The following is a 15,250-nucleotide window of genomic DNA, read 5'->3' as shown; positions in this document are numbered from 1 at the left end:
CATTTTTATCCAAAAGTAAAAATTCTTGCATTTAAATGTTCAAAAAAATATTAAACTTCTTGTAGAATGGACCTCATTGCAGTCGTTGAAATGACTTGTCTCCTAAAACTGCGCATGCGCAGTGCCTATATTTTCGAAACCGTAAAGCTACAAGCCAGCTAGACAACTGTAAGCTAGCTCAGACAAATTAGACAAAGAAACCTTGTGAGAGCTTGAATGAAAGAGTTCAAAGTGTCGGACGGAGAAAGGGGCGAGTGTAACACACAGCTATATGTGACTTTCGATGTCTATGGGAGTTTAAAATTAAAAGGTACGACGTGACCGTGTCTTTTTTAAACTTTGTAAGCAGTGAGTGGAGGTATTAGCCGCGGCTAGCCGCTAGTTAGCTGCTGTTGTTTTCCCCCCTGCAGTAGACGTGAGGCTTTACGTTAGCTCGCATAGCTAGCATCCTGTCACCGAATCCGCAAGGCCTTTTTGTTTTACACCGGCTACTACTACGACAGATAAATATTATTCTACCGATTATTCCTGAAGCATGGTCAGCTAATTGATATCCTTATGGACCAGTAACGTCAAAAACGTAAGGTTGTCCGGTGGCACGAAGGCAGATTCATTGTTGTTTGTGAAGCTAATCCGGCAATGCTCGTTGTTTGCGGTCGAAACGCTAAAGTGGAATCAACATTAGCTTTGCTTGTAGAAACCAAAACAGTCTGGGTTTGTTTGGTGTTGATTAGGCATAAAATGTTCAGTTTAAGACAGAAATCCGGTCTGAAACTCTGAAACGTCGATGAGCTGAAAACAAACATTGAGATTTTTTAGGTGACGTTTCGCCTGCATTGTTTATTTTAACTCTAGGGCAGCGGTTTTGACACACCCGTTTGAATTAGTATTAAAATGTGAGGTTACGTGGGTTCAGAACCCTTTTTAGAGACGCCAGTCTTCCTCTCTTTGCTTCAGTCTTGATGTGAAATAAGCAAAAGCCAGTTTGGTGCTTCTTGTCCGTAGCATCCCGAGTTGTTGTGCTGGCGTCGATGTTGCACAATTCTTGCTAATGTGTGCTAGCCAAAGTTGCAGGTTAATTCTGACTTTCATCCTGATTGATTTTATTGGCTGATATATTTTCTGAACGACTTGTATTGCCTAAAGAAAAATGAAAAAAACTATTTCTTCGTTTTTGATTTCAGTGTATTTTTTAGAGTCAACCACATGTTATTCTAATGCTAATTGAAGGCTATATGTGAGGCTTAAACAGTTAGGATATGACAGTTTATTGAAAGGATTGACTGATTTGTCTTCTCCTGTTCCTAATTAGAGCTTGTCCTGTGTTTTCTTGTAGAGAGTAGCGTGAGAATGGGGCCATGAAGGACTCCGTGATTACATAGACAAGCTCCACCTTTATTCATTTCAAAAAAATCCAAGAGGTGATGAGGAGGTTTTTGCATCATCTGTCTGTGTGACTCGGCTGTTGTGTTTATGCTGTGGATGTTTCCTGCCACACAATGCTCACAGCACTGTTGAAGTTGCAAGTCACTGCAAGTTCATGTGTACATCCAACTATTTTTTTTTTAGTCATTGTTTTGGCAACCTAATCACTTTTAAAGCATTATATTCATGGGACATGCAGTTCAAACTCTTTAAATATGTTTGGTCACAAACGCCTTTAAAAAAAAACAAAAAACAAAACATTGGTTAACTTTAAAATTTTGTCAATTGGGTTGATGATGTTCATAAGAAAACGCTCCATTAAAATCCTGTTAAAGAGAAAACAAAACCAAAAAAAAGTTGTGTAACACGATAAATGTGTTACAAAATCTGCAACGATTTCTTTGTTTATTTTAAGTTTTTATCATGAAGTAAAATAAAAATGTCAGGAATAGAAATGGAAATGACTAAGATCAGAAGAAATTGATCAAACTGACTCGACTCCTGATTCTGAAATGTCAATCTAAATGTAGGAAATGGATCCAGTGGATAGATAGGTGTCTGACTCGATGAGGTTAACTTGGTCAAAAACACATTTTAAAACAAGGCGGGGTATTAGAACCACCAAATTTGTGAACCTTTGGGTCACTGCTGCCTATAACGCTTCTTGCTTCTTTCATTCCTATTCGGTATTATCTTCATTTTCATTTGCTTACTCATTACATTTTCCATTGTTTTTGTTCTTACTTATGTAATACAAATACTAAGACTGATACTATTTATCTATACATCTTTGCCAACAGGCCAAAACCCATTTATAGGCAAATTCATTCTAATATCACATAATCTTCATATAAAATAAATATAATGAAACAATAAAATATAACTCTTTTAATGTTGGCACATTTGCAAACAACAATGAAATATAAAATGTGTTAATTTTGAAGCATTAGAACCTAGGAGTGAGTCAGAGAACTTAAATTCTGTGCTTTGAACTTGCTGAAGAAGGCAAACGGAAGCACAGATCGATGTTTACTCAAATAGTGTTGATATTTTTCTGCTTTGTTGAGTGTTCTGCTGTAGAAAGCAGTTTTCCTAAAGTAATTTCAGCTTTAAGACAATTTACCTTTACATTTTTCATCAATGATCCCTCGTGGCGTACAGATTTACTATCATTGAGTCAAACCAACATCTCAAATATAGAAACTTTACTTTAAGCATTTTTGTTATTTCACTCTTTATATTTTAATCAAACTAGATATGATGAATGTCAGTGGAGTTCAGGATTCTATCATAAGTAGATCATGTGCCAATTCTGATTGGGTTATGAACCAATGTTGTAGTAATATCACAGATCGAAAGCTTTTGTCAGTTTCAAAGTTGGTTAGTTTCTCTTGGGGTGGTGTCACAGACAGAGTTAACATTAGAGGTGTTTATCAGTGAGGTTACATCCTGCAGAATCTGTCCCTCACTACAGAAAGTTGTGTCATGTTAGAGGATCTGTACAAGGTTCCATTGTTTTGGTAGGACTGGAGCTGCAGTGGTTACAGCTTTATTTTCTGGTCCTGCATAAAAAGCTCAGATTTCCGTCTTAGCTTTTTGTGGTGAACATTCTAGTGCAGGTCAGATTTCTATAACCTATTGCAAGTTAATTACCACAGCATTGTTTGCATTTAACCTATCGTGCACATTGAGCGTTATAGTTTCCTTTTTATATACACATTTTGGACTTCTGGTGTTTAAAACTTCAAAGTACTGGCCAAAGATTTCTGTTAATGAATGGAAAAATGCTCTAATTTGTACTAAAATACTTTTTGATTTGACTTGTAGTACTTGCTGAAGTAGAGTGAGGGGTACCCCCTAAACTGATCATGTCCCGGGTTCCCACCCCCCCTCCTCCAGGGGAGATGTCAAGTGGACCTGTGGCAGAGAGCTGGTGCTACACACAGGTACGGACTTCACACGGATGATGTACATCACTGTATGAAAGTACATGTGTGTAAATAGAAAACATCTGCTTTCTATCCTGTTCTTTAAGGAAAAGAAAAAAAGCGTGCGATCTAACAAACCTCGTGTCACAGGAAGCCAAAATCAGAATCACTGTGTGGAAAATGATTAAAACACTTATTGCAGCTGCAGAAATTGAAAAATAAAGTTAAATTCAGTTACTGCTAATGAACAAAAACACATTTGATTGATTGTTAATAAACAAGTTTGTACACTTCAATTTTCTGCTCCAGTACTTTCCAGTATGTGTTACTAAAACTAGGAGGAAATGCGTCAGTCAGACCTGGAACAGTTATTGCTGCCACTCAGACTCGCAAAGTTTTTTTTTTAATTAACCAATTTGAAATCAGTAAATTAATAGCAATATTTATGTGCAAACAGGCTACTCAGGTTATTTACAGCAACAATACTTTTAAGAACTTGGCCTAATTAGGTGTAATATCTATTGCAGTTTACTTTAAACCGTTCCTACATTAAAGACCCACTTCAATGTAAATGGAGTCTTTGGTGTTTTTAACTTGTGGAATTTTTCGGATGATGGAGGACATAACAAGATAAATTGCATTTCTGAGTATTTCTTTATTCAAAGCATTGTGAATCAGGAGCAGACAAAAAAAATACTGTTGTGGGCCACAAGCTCTCTTTGGCCCGCTCCATTCGGATGCTCCATTCGGATGCTCTATTCTGATGCATCCACTGTTTTCCTCGTCTGAGCTGCAGTCTGGATCTAAACTGTACAGCTGGATGGATCTGATACTGTTGGCCATTTTTGTTGCACCAGTAATGTTATGTTGGGGTTGTGGTGGGCTGTAGGCTAGGAGGAGAGGGTTTAAACAAAGAGATTATGGGATATGAAGCATGCTTACTCCACGCCAACAGTCCCGCCCACAACTCAGAGGCGAATTTCTAATAAGTTCCTCCCGCTCTGCAGAAACTGTGTCGACAACACAGTGTGCAAAAACGACACAAGTTTTTTTTTTACTTTGCGTAAAAACAGCGTACTTATAGTTAAAAGAGCATTGGGGCCGCTTTGAAAAAAGATGAATGAAGCGGGATTTTAGGATTTTAAGTCTTTCTGGTCATCCCAATGCTCTGTTAATTCTGATGATGCCGTTTTTAGCCAAAATGTAAAAAATCTGTAGTTTATTAGAAAACACTGTGGTTGCTGGAGCTTTGGCACGGAGCAACCCCGCCCCCCGTTCCTCTCTGCGTTGCAAAGAGCTCGGAGCAGGAAGCTTGTGGCCCACCCAGTTTATTTTCTACATAAAAAACTGCTTTGTTTTTGTCTTCTCTTGATTCATAACGATTTTAATAAAAAAACACTCAGAAATGCCATTTTAAGCCTAAATTTCTTTACATCTGTCCTCCATCATCAAATACCACAAGAACATATTAAAAATGCAGTTTTTGACGGAGTGGGCATTTAAGCTCTGGGTGCTAAAATGAAAAGTTTATTGGATACAAGCAGACCCGTTAAAATGTAGAATCCAGTTTTTGTTGTTTTAATGAATGTTTATATAAAATTCCGGTAGGTTTGGTTTGACTTGGTTTTCCTCTTTTTGTTCAAAGGTCAAGGTCGTGAAGTTTTCCTACATGTGGACCATAAATAATTTTAGTTTTTGTAGAGAAGAAATGGGAGAAGTCCTGAAGAGCTCGACTTTCTCCTCTGGCCCCAACGACAAAATGAAATGGTCAGTCATCAAGATTCTTGTTCTGCTTCTAAAACTTTCCGTGCTTTGGAAGTTGGGTTGTTTTCATCAAAGTTTGGTTTTGGCGACTGACCTGTAATGTCTCGTTTTTCCGCCAGGTGTCTGCGAGTTAATCCAAAGGGACTCGACGATGAAAGCAAAGATTATCTGTCGCTTTACTTACTGCTTGTTAGTTGTCCAAAAAGTGAAGTTAGAGCTAAGTTCAAATTTTCTTTGTTGAATGCTAAAAGAGAGGAAACGAAGGCCATGGGTGAGTAACGTTCTCACTAGAATGACTCGAAACCTAGAGGATAAAATGTAATCGAAACATTGCGGCTGTCGTATTCCTTCCGTGTTGATCACAGAAAGCCAAAGAGCATATAGATTTGTTCAAGGAAAAGACTGGGGATTCAAAAAGTTTATACGAAGAGATTTCCTACTTGATGAAGCTAACGGACTTCTACCAGACGACAAGCTTACACTCTTCTGCGAAGTAAGTGATATACAACATTTTTAGAAGAGTTTCGTGTTTTGAAATTCCCATTATAAAAAGCATAAATGTCAGAAAGGCAGAACAAAACAATCTAAATGCTTGCTTTTATAATGAACTTTTTGCCGTGAAGCTGTTTTGCATTAATGGTGAAAGCCTCATCATTACGCAACTGAAGTACTGACTATCCAAAATGTCACTTTTCTAATTGATACTGTCTTTATTCTGGAGTGAACAGCTGAGTCACAAATGTTTGGCATGTTGTTAAAAATGTCAACAAATGTCCTTTTACTAGTAATAAGCAAAACTATTCCTCCACTTTTAAAGTCGTTTCCTTTAAAATGTCAAGCGCAGTAAGTGTCCCCGAAAATGAAATTTTCCAGGAACAAGTCACACGAGGCGCCGGTGGATTTTTAATGGAAAAGAAATTGGCTGAATGTCTTCCTGGATGGAACAGAGGTTGAGCAGTTTTAGGAAAATTGCATCTTTGATCGGCCAATCATTTTTGAATTAGGGACAAAATGCCTTTCCTCGTTAGGTAGTTAACTAAGCAACAGTTGATAATTTTGGTTTCCAGAGTTCCTTCCTAGTTGATGGTAAGCACACACCTCTGTCAGTGAGAGAATCAGTTTGGATTTCCCACTTCAACAGTTTAAATGTCCCAGAAGGACCATCAGTGTGAGATTAAAATGGGCTTCTAGAAAGAATCAGTTCTGTGCAAATGTTGTGTAGCAATGATTGAATAGGACTTTCCGTATGAACGTGTTTTGGTTTGGGAATAAATAATCAGGTATCTACATCAGGTGAGCATGCTTTAGTCTCCTTTGGTCTGTTTACTGTTGACGTTCCTGTTGTTGCACCTCAGGTAAGCGTCGTCCAGGACTCTGTGAACATTTCGGGCCAGTCGAACATGAACATGCTGAAGGTGCCGGAGTGTCAGCTGTCGGATGACCTGGGTAACCTGTGGGAGTGTTCACGCTTCACAGACTGCAGCCTGTATGTGGGGGGGCAGGAGTTCAAAGCCCACAAATCCATCCTTGCAGGTAAAACATCCTGAAGCTCAGATGTTTTGACCGTCCAGGAGAGAAGGCGGTCAGCCATGTTGATGCTGTGAGCTGTTCAGAAGGAGGAGGCTTTGCTTTGTAGCCGTCTGGCTGGGCTTTCATTTCTCATCTATATTTACTCTTTGACCCTGTTTGACCCAGTTGACTGTTGGGTTCTGGAGACAGAGGCTGCCTCTGGGGTAGACACGGTGGCTGCTGAAGTGTTCATCATAAAGGCGCTGACTAAAGCAGTTACTCCGACTGTGCAGCATCTCGGCTCTACGATAATTCAGCACAGATTTACAATTAGCACATGCTTTTACTCAGAACTACTAACAAATGGGGAACAACATTTATTCTTTAGTGCAATAGAAAGCTGACACACTACCAAGTCCTGCTTATTTGAGAGGAGTGGCAAGACTATAAAATCCAGGGAAACCAGGGAAATGTGGATTAATTGAGCCCCGACAGCAGAAAGGGAGGACTAACGATATGTGTGCACTGAAACTTAGGATTCATAAATGACTGCAATATTTCATTTTTCTTTTGTTTCATCTAGTGACAAACTTTTATTTTGTGTCTTTATTTATTGAACAGGGAAAAATAAACAGGTTTCATGAATGGAAACGGCTTTCGTCAGTAGCAGTAACAGTTTCCTCATCAGTAGGGCTGCACGATGTGAGGAAAACTTGCCATATTAGTGATCAATATTGTGATGACAATATAGCTTGTGATGCATGAACAAATAGCAAAACAGCCAAAAAAATCATTTACATTTGCAACAGTTTGATTTAAAAAAGATTCAGCATAACTTAAATTATTCTCCAAATGATCCTCGTCTACATAGGAGGTGAACATCTAACATGAAAGGGCTCCACCGATTGGTCACATGCATAAAGGGGTTTATTTGATTAGTTAAATACTTCAAGCTGCCATAAGATTGTTTTAGCACATTTAACGAAACCATTTATCGCAGTTTCTCTCTTTTGCGACATGTGAATTCTAAAGCTTTATATTGCGATAATGATAAATTTGCGATTTATCATCCGCATTTCCAGCTCTGTCTGCCTCACTGCTGCTTTGGTTCACACCCAACCCTCTTATCATGTACTGTTAAAGCTAAATTAAAACAACTTTTGCTGCCAAACTGCAGCTGATGGAGGTTCCCCAGCAGTACTTTATAGTACACCAGTTTTTCTCACTTTTAAGAGCCAATAAGTAAATGAAACCATTTGATTATATGACGGTATAAACATTTGTCTTTTATATGCCACCCTTGGGTTTTTATTTTAACCTTTCGTTGCACTAAGTTGTAAATTGTCAAACATTTCCCCCAAATGTTTATCAGCTTATGTTATTACCTTTTATCGCGTGGAATCAGTAATCATTTCAATTGAACACGTTTTGCTGAAATGTCGACTTTTCTTTCGTCTACAGCCAGATCACCCGTCTTTAACGCAATGTTTGAACATGAAATGGAAGAAAGTAAAAAGGTAAGGACATCATCGCTACTTGTTTTTGTTTGTCCTTCGTCTTTTTAGTCTGATATCATGATTAGATTCAAAAGAATTAGTCTTAATATCATTTTTTAATGGATTTTATTTTGGTTTCTGTCCCATAATTGACCAAACTCTGTTTTTTTTCTTTCCAGAATCGTGTTGACATCAGTGATGTGGATCCTGATGTCTTTAGGGAAATGATGGGGTTCATCTACACAGGAAAAGCCCCAAATTTGGAGAAAATGGCAGATAATTTGCTGGCAGCTGCAGATAAAGTAAGAAGACTTTCCAGTTTTTCCTACCATGAAATGCCCACTTTTAAAATGTCAAGTTAAACTCTTGCGGCTGCTGAGTTTAAATGTTTCTCAGTTTTGTGCTCCTTTGGGTTTTTGCCATTTAAAAAAACTTTGGAGAGGCTTTTCCGCAGTCTTCCTGATTAAGCGTGGCGGTCAGAAATACCTTTAGTGTCCACTCACTTGACATACTGCAGAGCTTACTCAGCAAACTTCATGCAGCTCGTTTCCTTTCTTCAGGTTCAGACTACAAATTCTGACCATAATCTCAGAGATGGTCAGAATATTTCTCTTTAATTAATTAGAACTGGTCCAGCCGCACCACTGAATTCTCAATTCTCAGTTCTACTTAGTCTTGTTTTAAGTGGTTTTCTTTTGACAAATATTTACCAGTTCAATCCAAAATTCTATGACAATCACAACATTACTTAAAGACAAACATGTTTGATTTAGCTGGTCCAGAGGTTATCTGATGAGTCCAATCACTTAGGCCTTCATTTTTTTTTCCTTCTCTTAATTATGCTGTTCTGATCACGTGATGTGCAACAGACATATAGAGCTGCTGGCAGCTTATACGCTGGTTTCCTTGGAAGAGTTAAAGATGCAGATGGAAAGTTATGCAAATGAAAAGATGAGGGATGCAAAAAAGAACAAGCATGGAGATGTAGTGAAACCAGTGCGAGCAAAAGGAGCCGAATCCTTTTATGGATGTTTTTCTAGTTTGAAATTCAAGACGGTGCTCCAGTCATCATCAGTACAATGGCCCTTCAGCACAGAGGACAATAGGAAATCAATCTTTAAAGATACTTGAGTTCTTTGTTTTATAGCCGTAGTCCACGTAGAGAACCTATGTAAACCTAAGGACTAAGCGGCCTTGTCCTCTTGATGCAAAAATGCTGGTTTTTCAGTTTAGAGTAGAAATCAACAGATGCAACAATAAAAAAATAAAATTTAAAAAAGCTTTGAATTTTTTTCTTTAAAAACAAATTCCAATGGCCAAGTTGAGATGAACAATTTTTTTTTCTCCTAACGTAACGGAGGAGGTACCGAACGTAACGGAGGAGGTAACGAACGTAACGGAGGAATTACCGAACGTAAGAAGGTTGCGTCAGGAAGGGCATCCGGCGTAAAACATTGCCAAATTTAACATGCGACTCGTTCGCTGTGGCGACCCCTGATGGGAGAAGCCGAAAGTGGAAGAAGAACGGAGTAGGTACCGAACGTAACGGAGGAGGTACCTAACGTAAGGAAGGAGGTACCTAATGTAAAGGAAGCGGTAGCTAACGTAACAGAGGCAGTAGCTAACATAACGGAGGCGGTACCTTAAGTAACGGAGGCGGTACCTAACGTAACGGTGGCGGTAGCCAACGGAACGGAGGCGGTAGCTAACGTAACGGAGGCGGTAGCTAACGTAACGGAGGCGGTAGCTAACGTAACGGTGGCGGTAGCTAACGGAACGGAGCGGTAGCTAACGTAACGGTGGCGGTAGCTAACGTAACAGTGGCGGTAGCTAAAGTAACGGAGGCGCTAGCTAAAGTAACGGAGGCGGTACCTAACGTAACGGAGGCGGTACCTAACGTAACGGAGCCGGTAGCTAACGTAACGGAGGCGGTGGCTAACGTAACGGTGGCGGTGGCTAACGTAACGGAGGCGGTGGCTAACGTAACGGTGGCTAACGTAACGGAGGCGGTGGCTAACGTAACGGAGGCGGTGGCTAACGTAACGGAGGCGGTGGCTAACGTAACGGAGGCGGTGGCTAACGTAACGGAGGCGGTGGCTAACGTAACGTGGCGGTGGCTAACGTAACGGAGGCGGTGGCTAACGTAACGGAGGCGGTGGCTAACGTAACGGAGGCGGTGGCTAACGTAACGGAGGCGGTGGCTAACGTAACGGAGGCGGTGGCTAACGTAGCGGAGGCGGTGGCTAACGTAGCGGAGGCGGTGGCTAACGTAGCGGAGGCGGTGGCTAACGTAGCGGAGGCGGTGGCTAACGTAGCGGAGGCGGTGGCTAACGTAACGGAGGCGGTGGCTAACGTAACGGAGGCGGTGGCTAACGTAGCGGAGGCGGTGGCTAACGTAACGGAGGTGGAATCCTCATCATGGCGGCGTTTGCTAATGTGTGGAAGGTTGTATCTTAAAGCATGGGGTGCGACGGTACAAAACGCAGTTCTGTTAATCATAATTGTTGGTAATGTTTGTGATTTTCTCAAGAATGAAGGATTTGATGTAGACAAAGTGTGTGACAAAGTTTACCCACACATACCGTTGCTGTATGACTGTTGTTGGAAACGCTGAATTGAAGTTAACCTGTTTGACTGTTAGAGCTTCTGACTGCTGCATGAGTGCAGAGGGAGCGAGAGCGCCGTGTGCAAGTCAATGAGGCTTACTGTAATTATGCAGCTGGTAGCTCCATCTAATGTGAAACTGGATTGATGGTTCAGAGTTTTCTTCAGGTCTCGCTCCATTTTTAAAAAAAGGTTTCTAAATTGTCATTCTTCCATATGAACTCTTACTGCTTAAAAATGTATAAATGTTAGTTTTGTATTTCCTTTTTTTTTTTACAAAAAAGCTACGGGGTGAGATTGTGCAGAGGATACTGGTATGAAAAGGACAATATCATTTATTTCATGATAACATGAAAACACAGTTGGAACATCAGTTTTGTCCATAAATAGGAAAATCCAGCCTAACTACCTTTTAGAAAGAAAAGCAAGAAGGAATAATAATAAAAAAAATATCATCACCTGATAAAAGGATGTTAAACAGGATTTCATTTAACCTTCAACAACATCAGGACAGACGGACATCTATTGGCTTAAAAGCAGGACTAGGCCGCTATTAGAAACACCACTGTTCAAGTGTTTCTTTTTAAAGCTATAATGGGAAATTTGGTTTAAGTTGGAAACAAAATGAAAAGGCGGTTAAACATCAGCTGTTTGAGCAAGTGTTGGAGGTGCAACTTCTCAGAACTATGTCCTCCAAAGAACTCCACTGAAATGCAGTAAAACACTCAAACTTATTTATGGAATTATGGCCACCAGATCATTTGCAGTTTAAAATGCATTCAATGGTTGAATCAATATTTTAAAGAAATGGTCAAATATCAGTGAATACTGGGTGAGATATCAGTTAATATTAGTTACTGATGCTGGTCACATGCTCACAAAAACTGGAATAAATCCAATCTATGCAAACTGACTAAAGCATGATTCTAATGATCACACTATTTCATAACTCCTTGCTGTTACTTTTCAATGACTGAATTCTGCAAATTCAAACTTGCAAATAAGTTGTCAAAAATAAAAGTTTGCGTTTTAAGGTCTTATGATTAAGTTTAATGGGACTTCCTCCCATGAGTTTTTTTCTTTGTTCCTGTTTGATTTAATATTACCTTATGGTAGTTCCATACCTGTGAAACTGATCGATTTGACATAAAACAAGCAACATTGACGATGGTTTTTCTTTAAATTAGATGTACAAAGTGGTGGGAAAAAAACAACAATATTCACTCTTTTAAATAAAATTCTATTTGTTTTGGGAGGAAATTCACTTTGTCTTCCAAGTTTTCTCTTTTCCTTTTGCCTCTATTTAAATACAAATCTGTCATCTGGCTTGGCGTTTCCTCCTTTCTGGTGACCAACAACGGAAATATTGGATCACATGTTTGAGTAAGCGACCTCAGCTGGTGGCACTGAGACATTTGGAGGTGGCAGCCAACCCAAAAGCCTCAAACTTCCCTTTCCGACGGTCAGGCTAACTTCTTTTGTCCCCCCCTCCTCCCTTGCACCCCCACCCCAGTATGCTCTGGAGCGTTTAAAGGTCATGTGTGAAGAGGCCTTGTGCAACAGCCTCTCGGTGGAGAATGTGGCCGACACCCTCATCCTGGCTGACTTGCACAGTGCCGAGCAGCTCAAAGCACAAGCCATAGATTTTATCAACAGGCGAGTATTGCAAGAGAAAAAAAACCTCCGGTGATGAATTCCTGCTGCCATTTCTGTTTACCAGCCCTGAATGCTTACCTTTTTATCTCCTTGCCATAGGTGCAGTGTCCTGAGACAGCTGGGCTGTAAAGATGGAAAGAACTGGAATAGCAAGTATGTAATTAGCTGATATATGTGACACAAGATTAATAACACTCTCTTATCTCCCCCCACAACCAGATGCATTAGAATTCATTGTTTTAGCCTGAGCAGACAAAGTGCTGTTTGCCAATTCAGTTTGAAGCCTCATATCTTTGTATCCGTGTTATTAATTGACTCATACCTGGATAACCAGCGGAAAGGGAATATTCATACAAATTCCAAGAGGGGAGATGCGGCGGCGGCGGCGGCATTTTCTTTCCAATGATGTAGTGTGTTGTTGCAGGACACCTTGAAGTGCTGAACTTTTTTTTTTTTCCCTTTCCGTGCGTCGTCTGCTCTGTGACGATGTAATCCTGCATCCGTTTGTTTATTTCTAGCATTCAGAAAACACTAATGACCCAGTTCACCCACCAACTCACAAATTAAATGCCTTTTATTTACTTTGTCATTACAATCTCGTTTGTGTTTATTGGTTTTTAATGTGCAGCTTATCATGTCTGAGGGTTGACGCCCGTTTGCTTGTGCTTACAGTCACGCCACAGACATCATGGAGACCGCAGGCTGGAAGTCGATGATCCAGTCCCACCCTCACTTGGTAGCCGAAGCCTTCCGCGCCCTGGCTTCGGCGCAGTGCCCGCCCTTCGGACTTCCAAGGAAACGTCTAAAACAATCTTGACTGCCCGACTTTGGGCCGGCACTTGACTGGGGGTGTGAAAAGTGGGTTTACAAAGGAAGGACTTATGAGGTCACCTCTTCTGTTTCCACCAAAACTGAACACACTTGAATAAAGACGAGTGGAGCTTTCTGGCCAGAGATGTGGGGAGGCTGGCACGTGGAAGGCCGACATCAGTGGATTGGACAACAAAACGATTCAGTCGATGTTCTTTGCTGGGCTGCTCATGTTGGATGTAATTCAATCTGAGTAGCAGGCCAACAGTTGTTTTTTTTTTTTTTTTTTTTTTTTTCCTGTAACTTTCAAAATGGCCTTAATATATCTGCCATTGCTCTGGACCTGCTCTGGAGTACTTTGTCTCTTTACTCTGTGCCTGCCTTGTCACAAAGACCAGGCCTCCTCCAGGTTGCACTAGTTCCCATGTACAGTCGTTTTGATATGGAGTTCTATAGGAACGTAACAAAGGTTTAACTAAATGGGAAATATTATATATTTGTAATGTTTAGCCCGTTTCGTGACTAGACATTAAAACGCATGAACAGTCAGTGCAAGGTCAGTTCTTTACACTTTTTAAAAGATGCGTATGCCCCATATTGATGGCAACATTTCTATGTAAATGACAGCTGAATCATCTTCAGAAGACCAATGTACAAGAAAGTGTGTTGTACTGCATATTTGTATGGGGAAAGTGGTAATCTGCCGTTAAAAAAAAGACCAATGTCAATCTATTAAGTCAGAAAAGTGTCCATCCTCTGATCCAAATCCCCAAAAAACAATGAAAGCACATGGAAGTGTGTACTTTCCAGATGATGGATCTGTGAATTACTATAAATTCAATTTTGACGATTTATTTCTTCTCGTATCGCCAACTTGCAAATATGTATTCTCAGTATACTGTGGCTAACTAAATGTGAAGAGATGATTGCATGGTCATATTATTGTCAAAAGGAAGTGTCCATGTACCAATTTTATTTTTTAACACTTTACTTTCTGCAATTATCTGCAATATTTGTGCAGTCACCTGAAATGAATATGTGCAAAAGATTCCTCTCACATCCTCGGATACCTGTAGGATGCTGAGCATCACTTCTACTGGCAATGTTCTTTTTGAACTGACTGAGGGAGGGAGGGCGGGCGGGCGGATTCGTGTTTTTATTTCATTTTTTGTTTTCCCCAAGTCAGTCTTGTACTTAGTGTGTGACAGACACTTCACAGGATTTTGTAAATTAAGAGTGGCGTCATTTATACATGATGTTACACATTGTTCAGCGTCATGTTTCGATGTTGAAACTATGGAAGTTCAAAAAAAGGAATAAAAAAAAAAGATGAAGTTGTCTGCAAGAATGCCTGCATTAACCCATTAAAACATTTTCCAGCATCCCGGACAAGCCCCCAATTGTTTTTGTTTTCCATTTAAAATGTTACAAAGTGGGAGATTTGAGGGAAAACTGATAATCATCCTTGTTGGCCTCAATGGACACGAGCTGGGGTGATTCTTTTGTGACCGGTGTCCTTTTTGTACATAATTGCAAAACAACTAAACTGTGGTAATCAAAAGAAATGCGCAAGCAGGGTACAATGTACCAGGCCGAACCCCCTTTTTACAATCACTTGAAAGAGTTTTCTTCCCGCTTTATGTGAATCCTCCATGCTAGCTCTAATTAAAAAGAAACTGAGGCTGCTCTCCTGCAAGAAGAGACGTCTTCATCAGTGGCTTGCTGATCCACGTCCGCCCCCCTTTGCACAGATCCCAAAAAAAAAAAAAACAGGCCCGATACCATCTCGGCTTCAGGATGCCTCTCCAGCCTTTTATCTTCCCTCTGAGAAGACGAGATGCTCGCAGTAAGAATGGAAATATCCCATCCTCATTTGGGAAAAAGCAGGTGATGTCAGCAATTAAGGGCCACCTAGATCTGATTTTTTTTTCTTCCGCTAAACTCGAAAAAATCCCAGCATATTTCCCACTGCTTGCATTTGTGCAATCACTTGATTTGGCTGCGCATGATTAATGCTATCAGCGGTGAGCTGTAGATAGATAGGGTGTCATTCCATGT

At 40.2% G+C, this 15,250-nt stretch overlaps 1 protein-coding gene across 4 annotated transcripts; it reads left to right on the top strand.

Annotated features, from left to right (window-relative positions):
• Nucleotides 1–123: 123 nt before the first annotated feature.
• On the top strand, nucleotides 124–14,584 carry spopla (speckle type BTB/POZ protein like a). 4 transcript variants are annotated; one of them, XM_023950604.2, is made up of 12 exons: nucleotides 124–310; nucleotides 1,337–1,421; nucleotides 3,253–3,371; nucleotides 4,999–5,120; nucleotides 5,237–5,388; nucleotides 5,483–5,610; nucleotides 6,473–6,650; nucleotides 8,088–8,143; nucleotides 8,302–8,424; nucleotides 12,240–12,382; nucleotides 12,482–12,535; nucleotides 13,055–14,584. In XM_023950604.2, exons 3-12 carry the CDS (start codon nucleotides 3,294–3,296, stop codon nucleotides 13,197–13,199), a joined length of 1,179 nt encoding a protein of 392 aa, XP_023806372.1. In that variant the 5' UTR covers nucleotides 124–310; nucleotides 1,337–1,421; nucleotides 3,253–3,293; the 3' UTR covers nucleotides 13,200–14,584. The 4 variants fall into 4 exon arrangements, with proteins under 4 accessions (XP_023806372.1, XP_078795339.1, XP_023806373.1 ...); XM_078939213.1 differs by having other exon boundaries at nucleotides 135–250; XM_011473652.4 differs by lacking the exon at nucleotides 124–310 and adding an exon at nucleotides 456–580.
• The last annotated feature ends 666 nt before the right edge of the window (nucleotides 14,585–15,250 follow it).

The sequence above is a fragment of the Oryzias latipes genome, chromosome 21, assembly GCF_053564925.1.
Source record: "Oryzias latipes strain Hd-rR chromosome 21, Olatipes_Hd-rR_3.1".
Taxonomy (NCBI): Eukaryota; Metazoa; Chordata; class Actinopteri; order Beloniformes; family Adrianichthyidae; genus Oryzias; species Oryzias latipes.
This window is presented reverse-complemented; position numbering and strand designations above follow the sequence as displayed.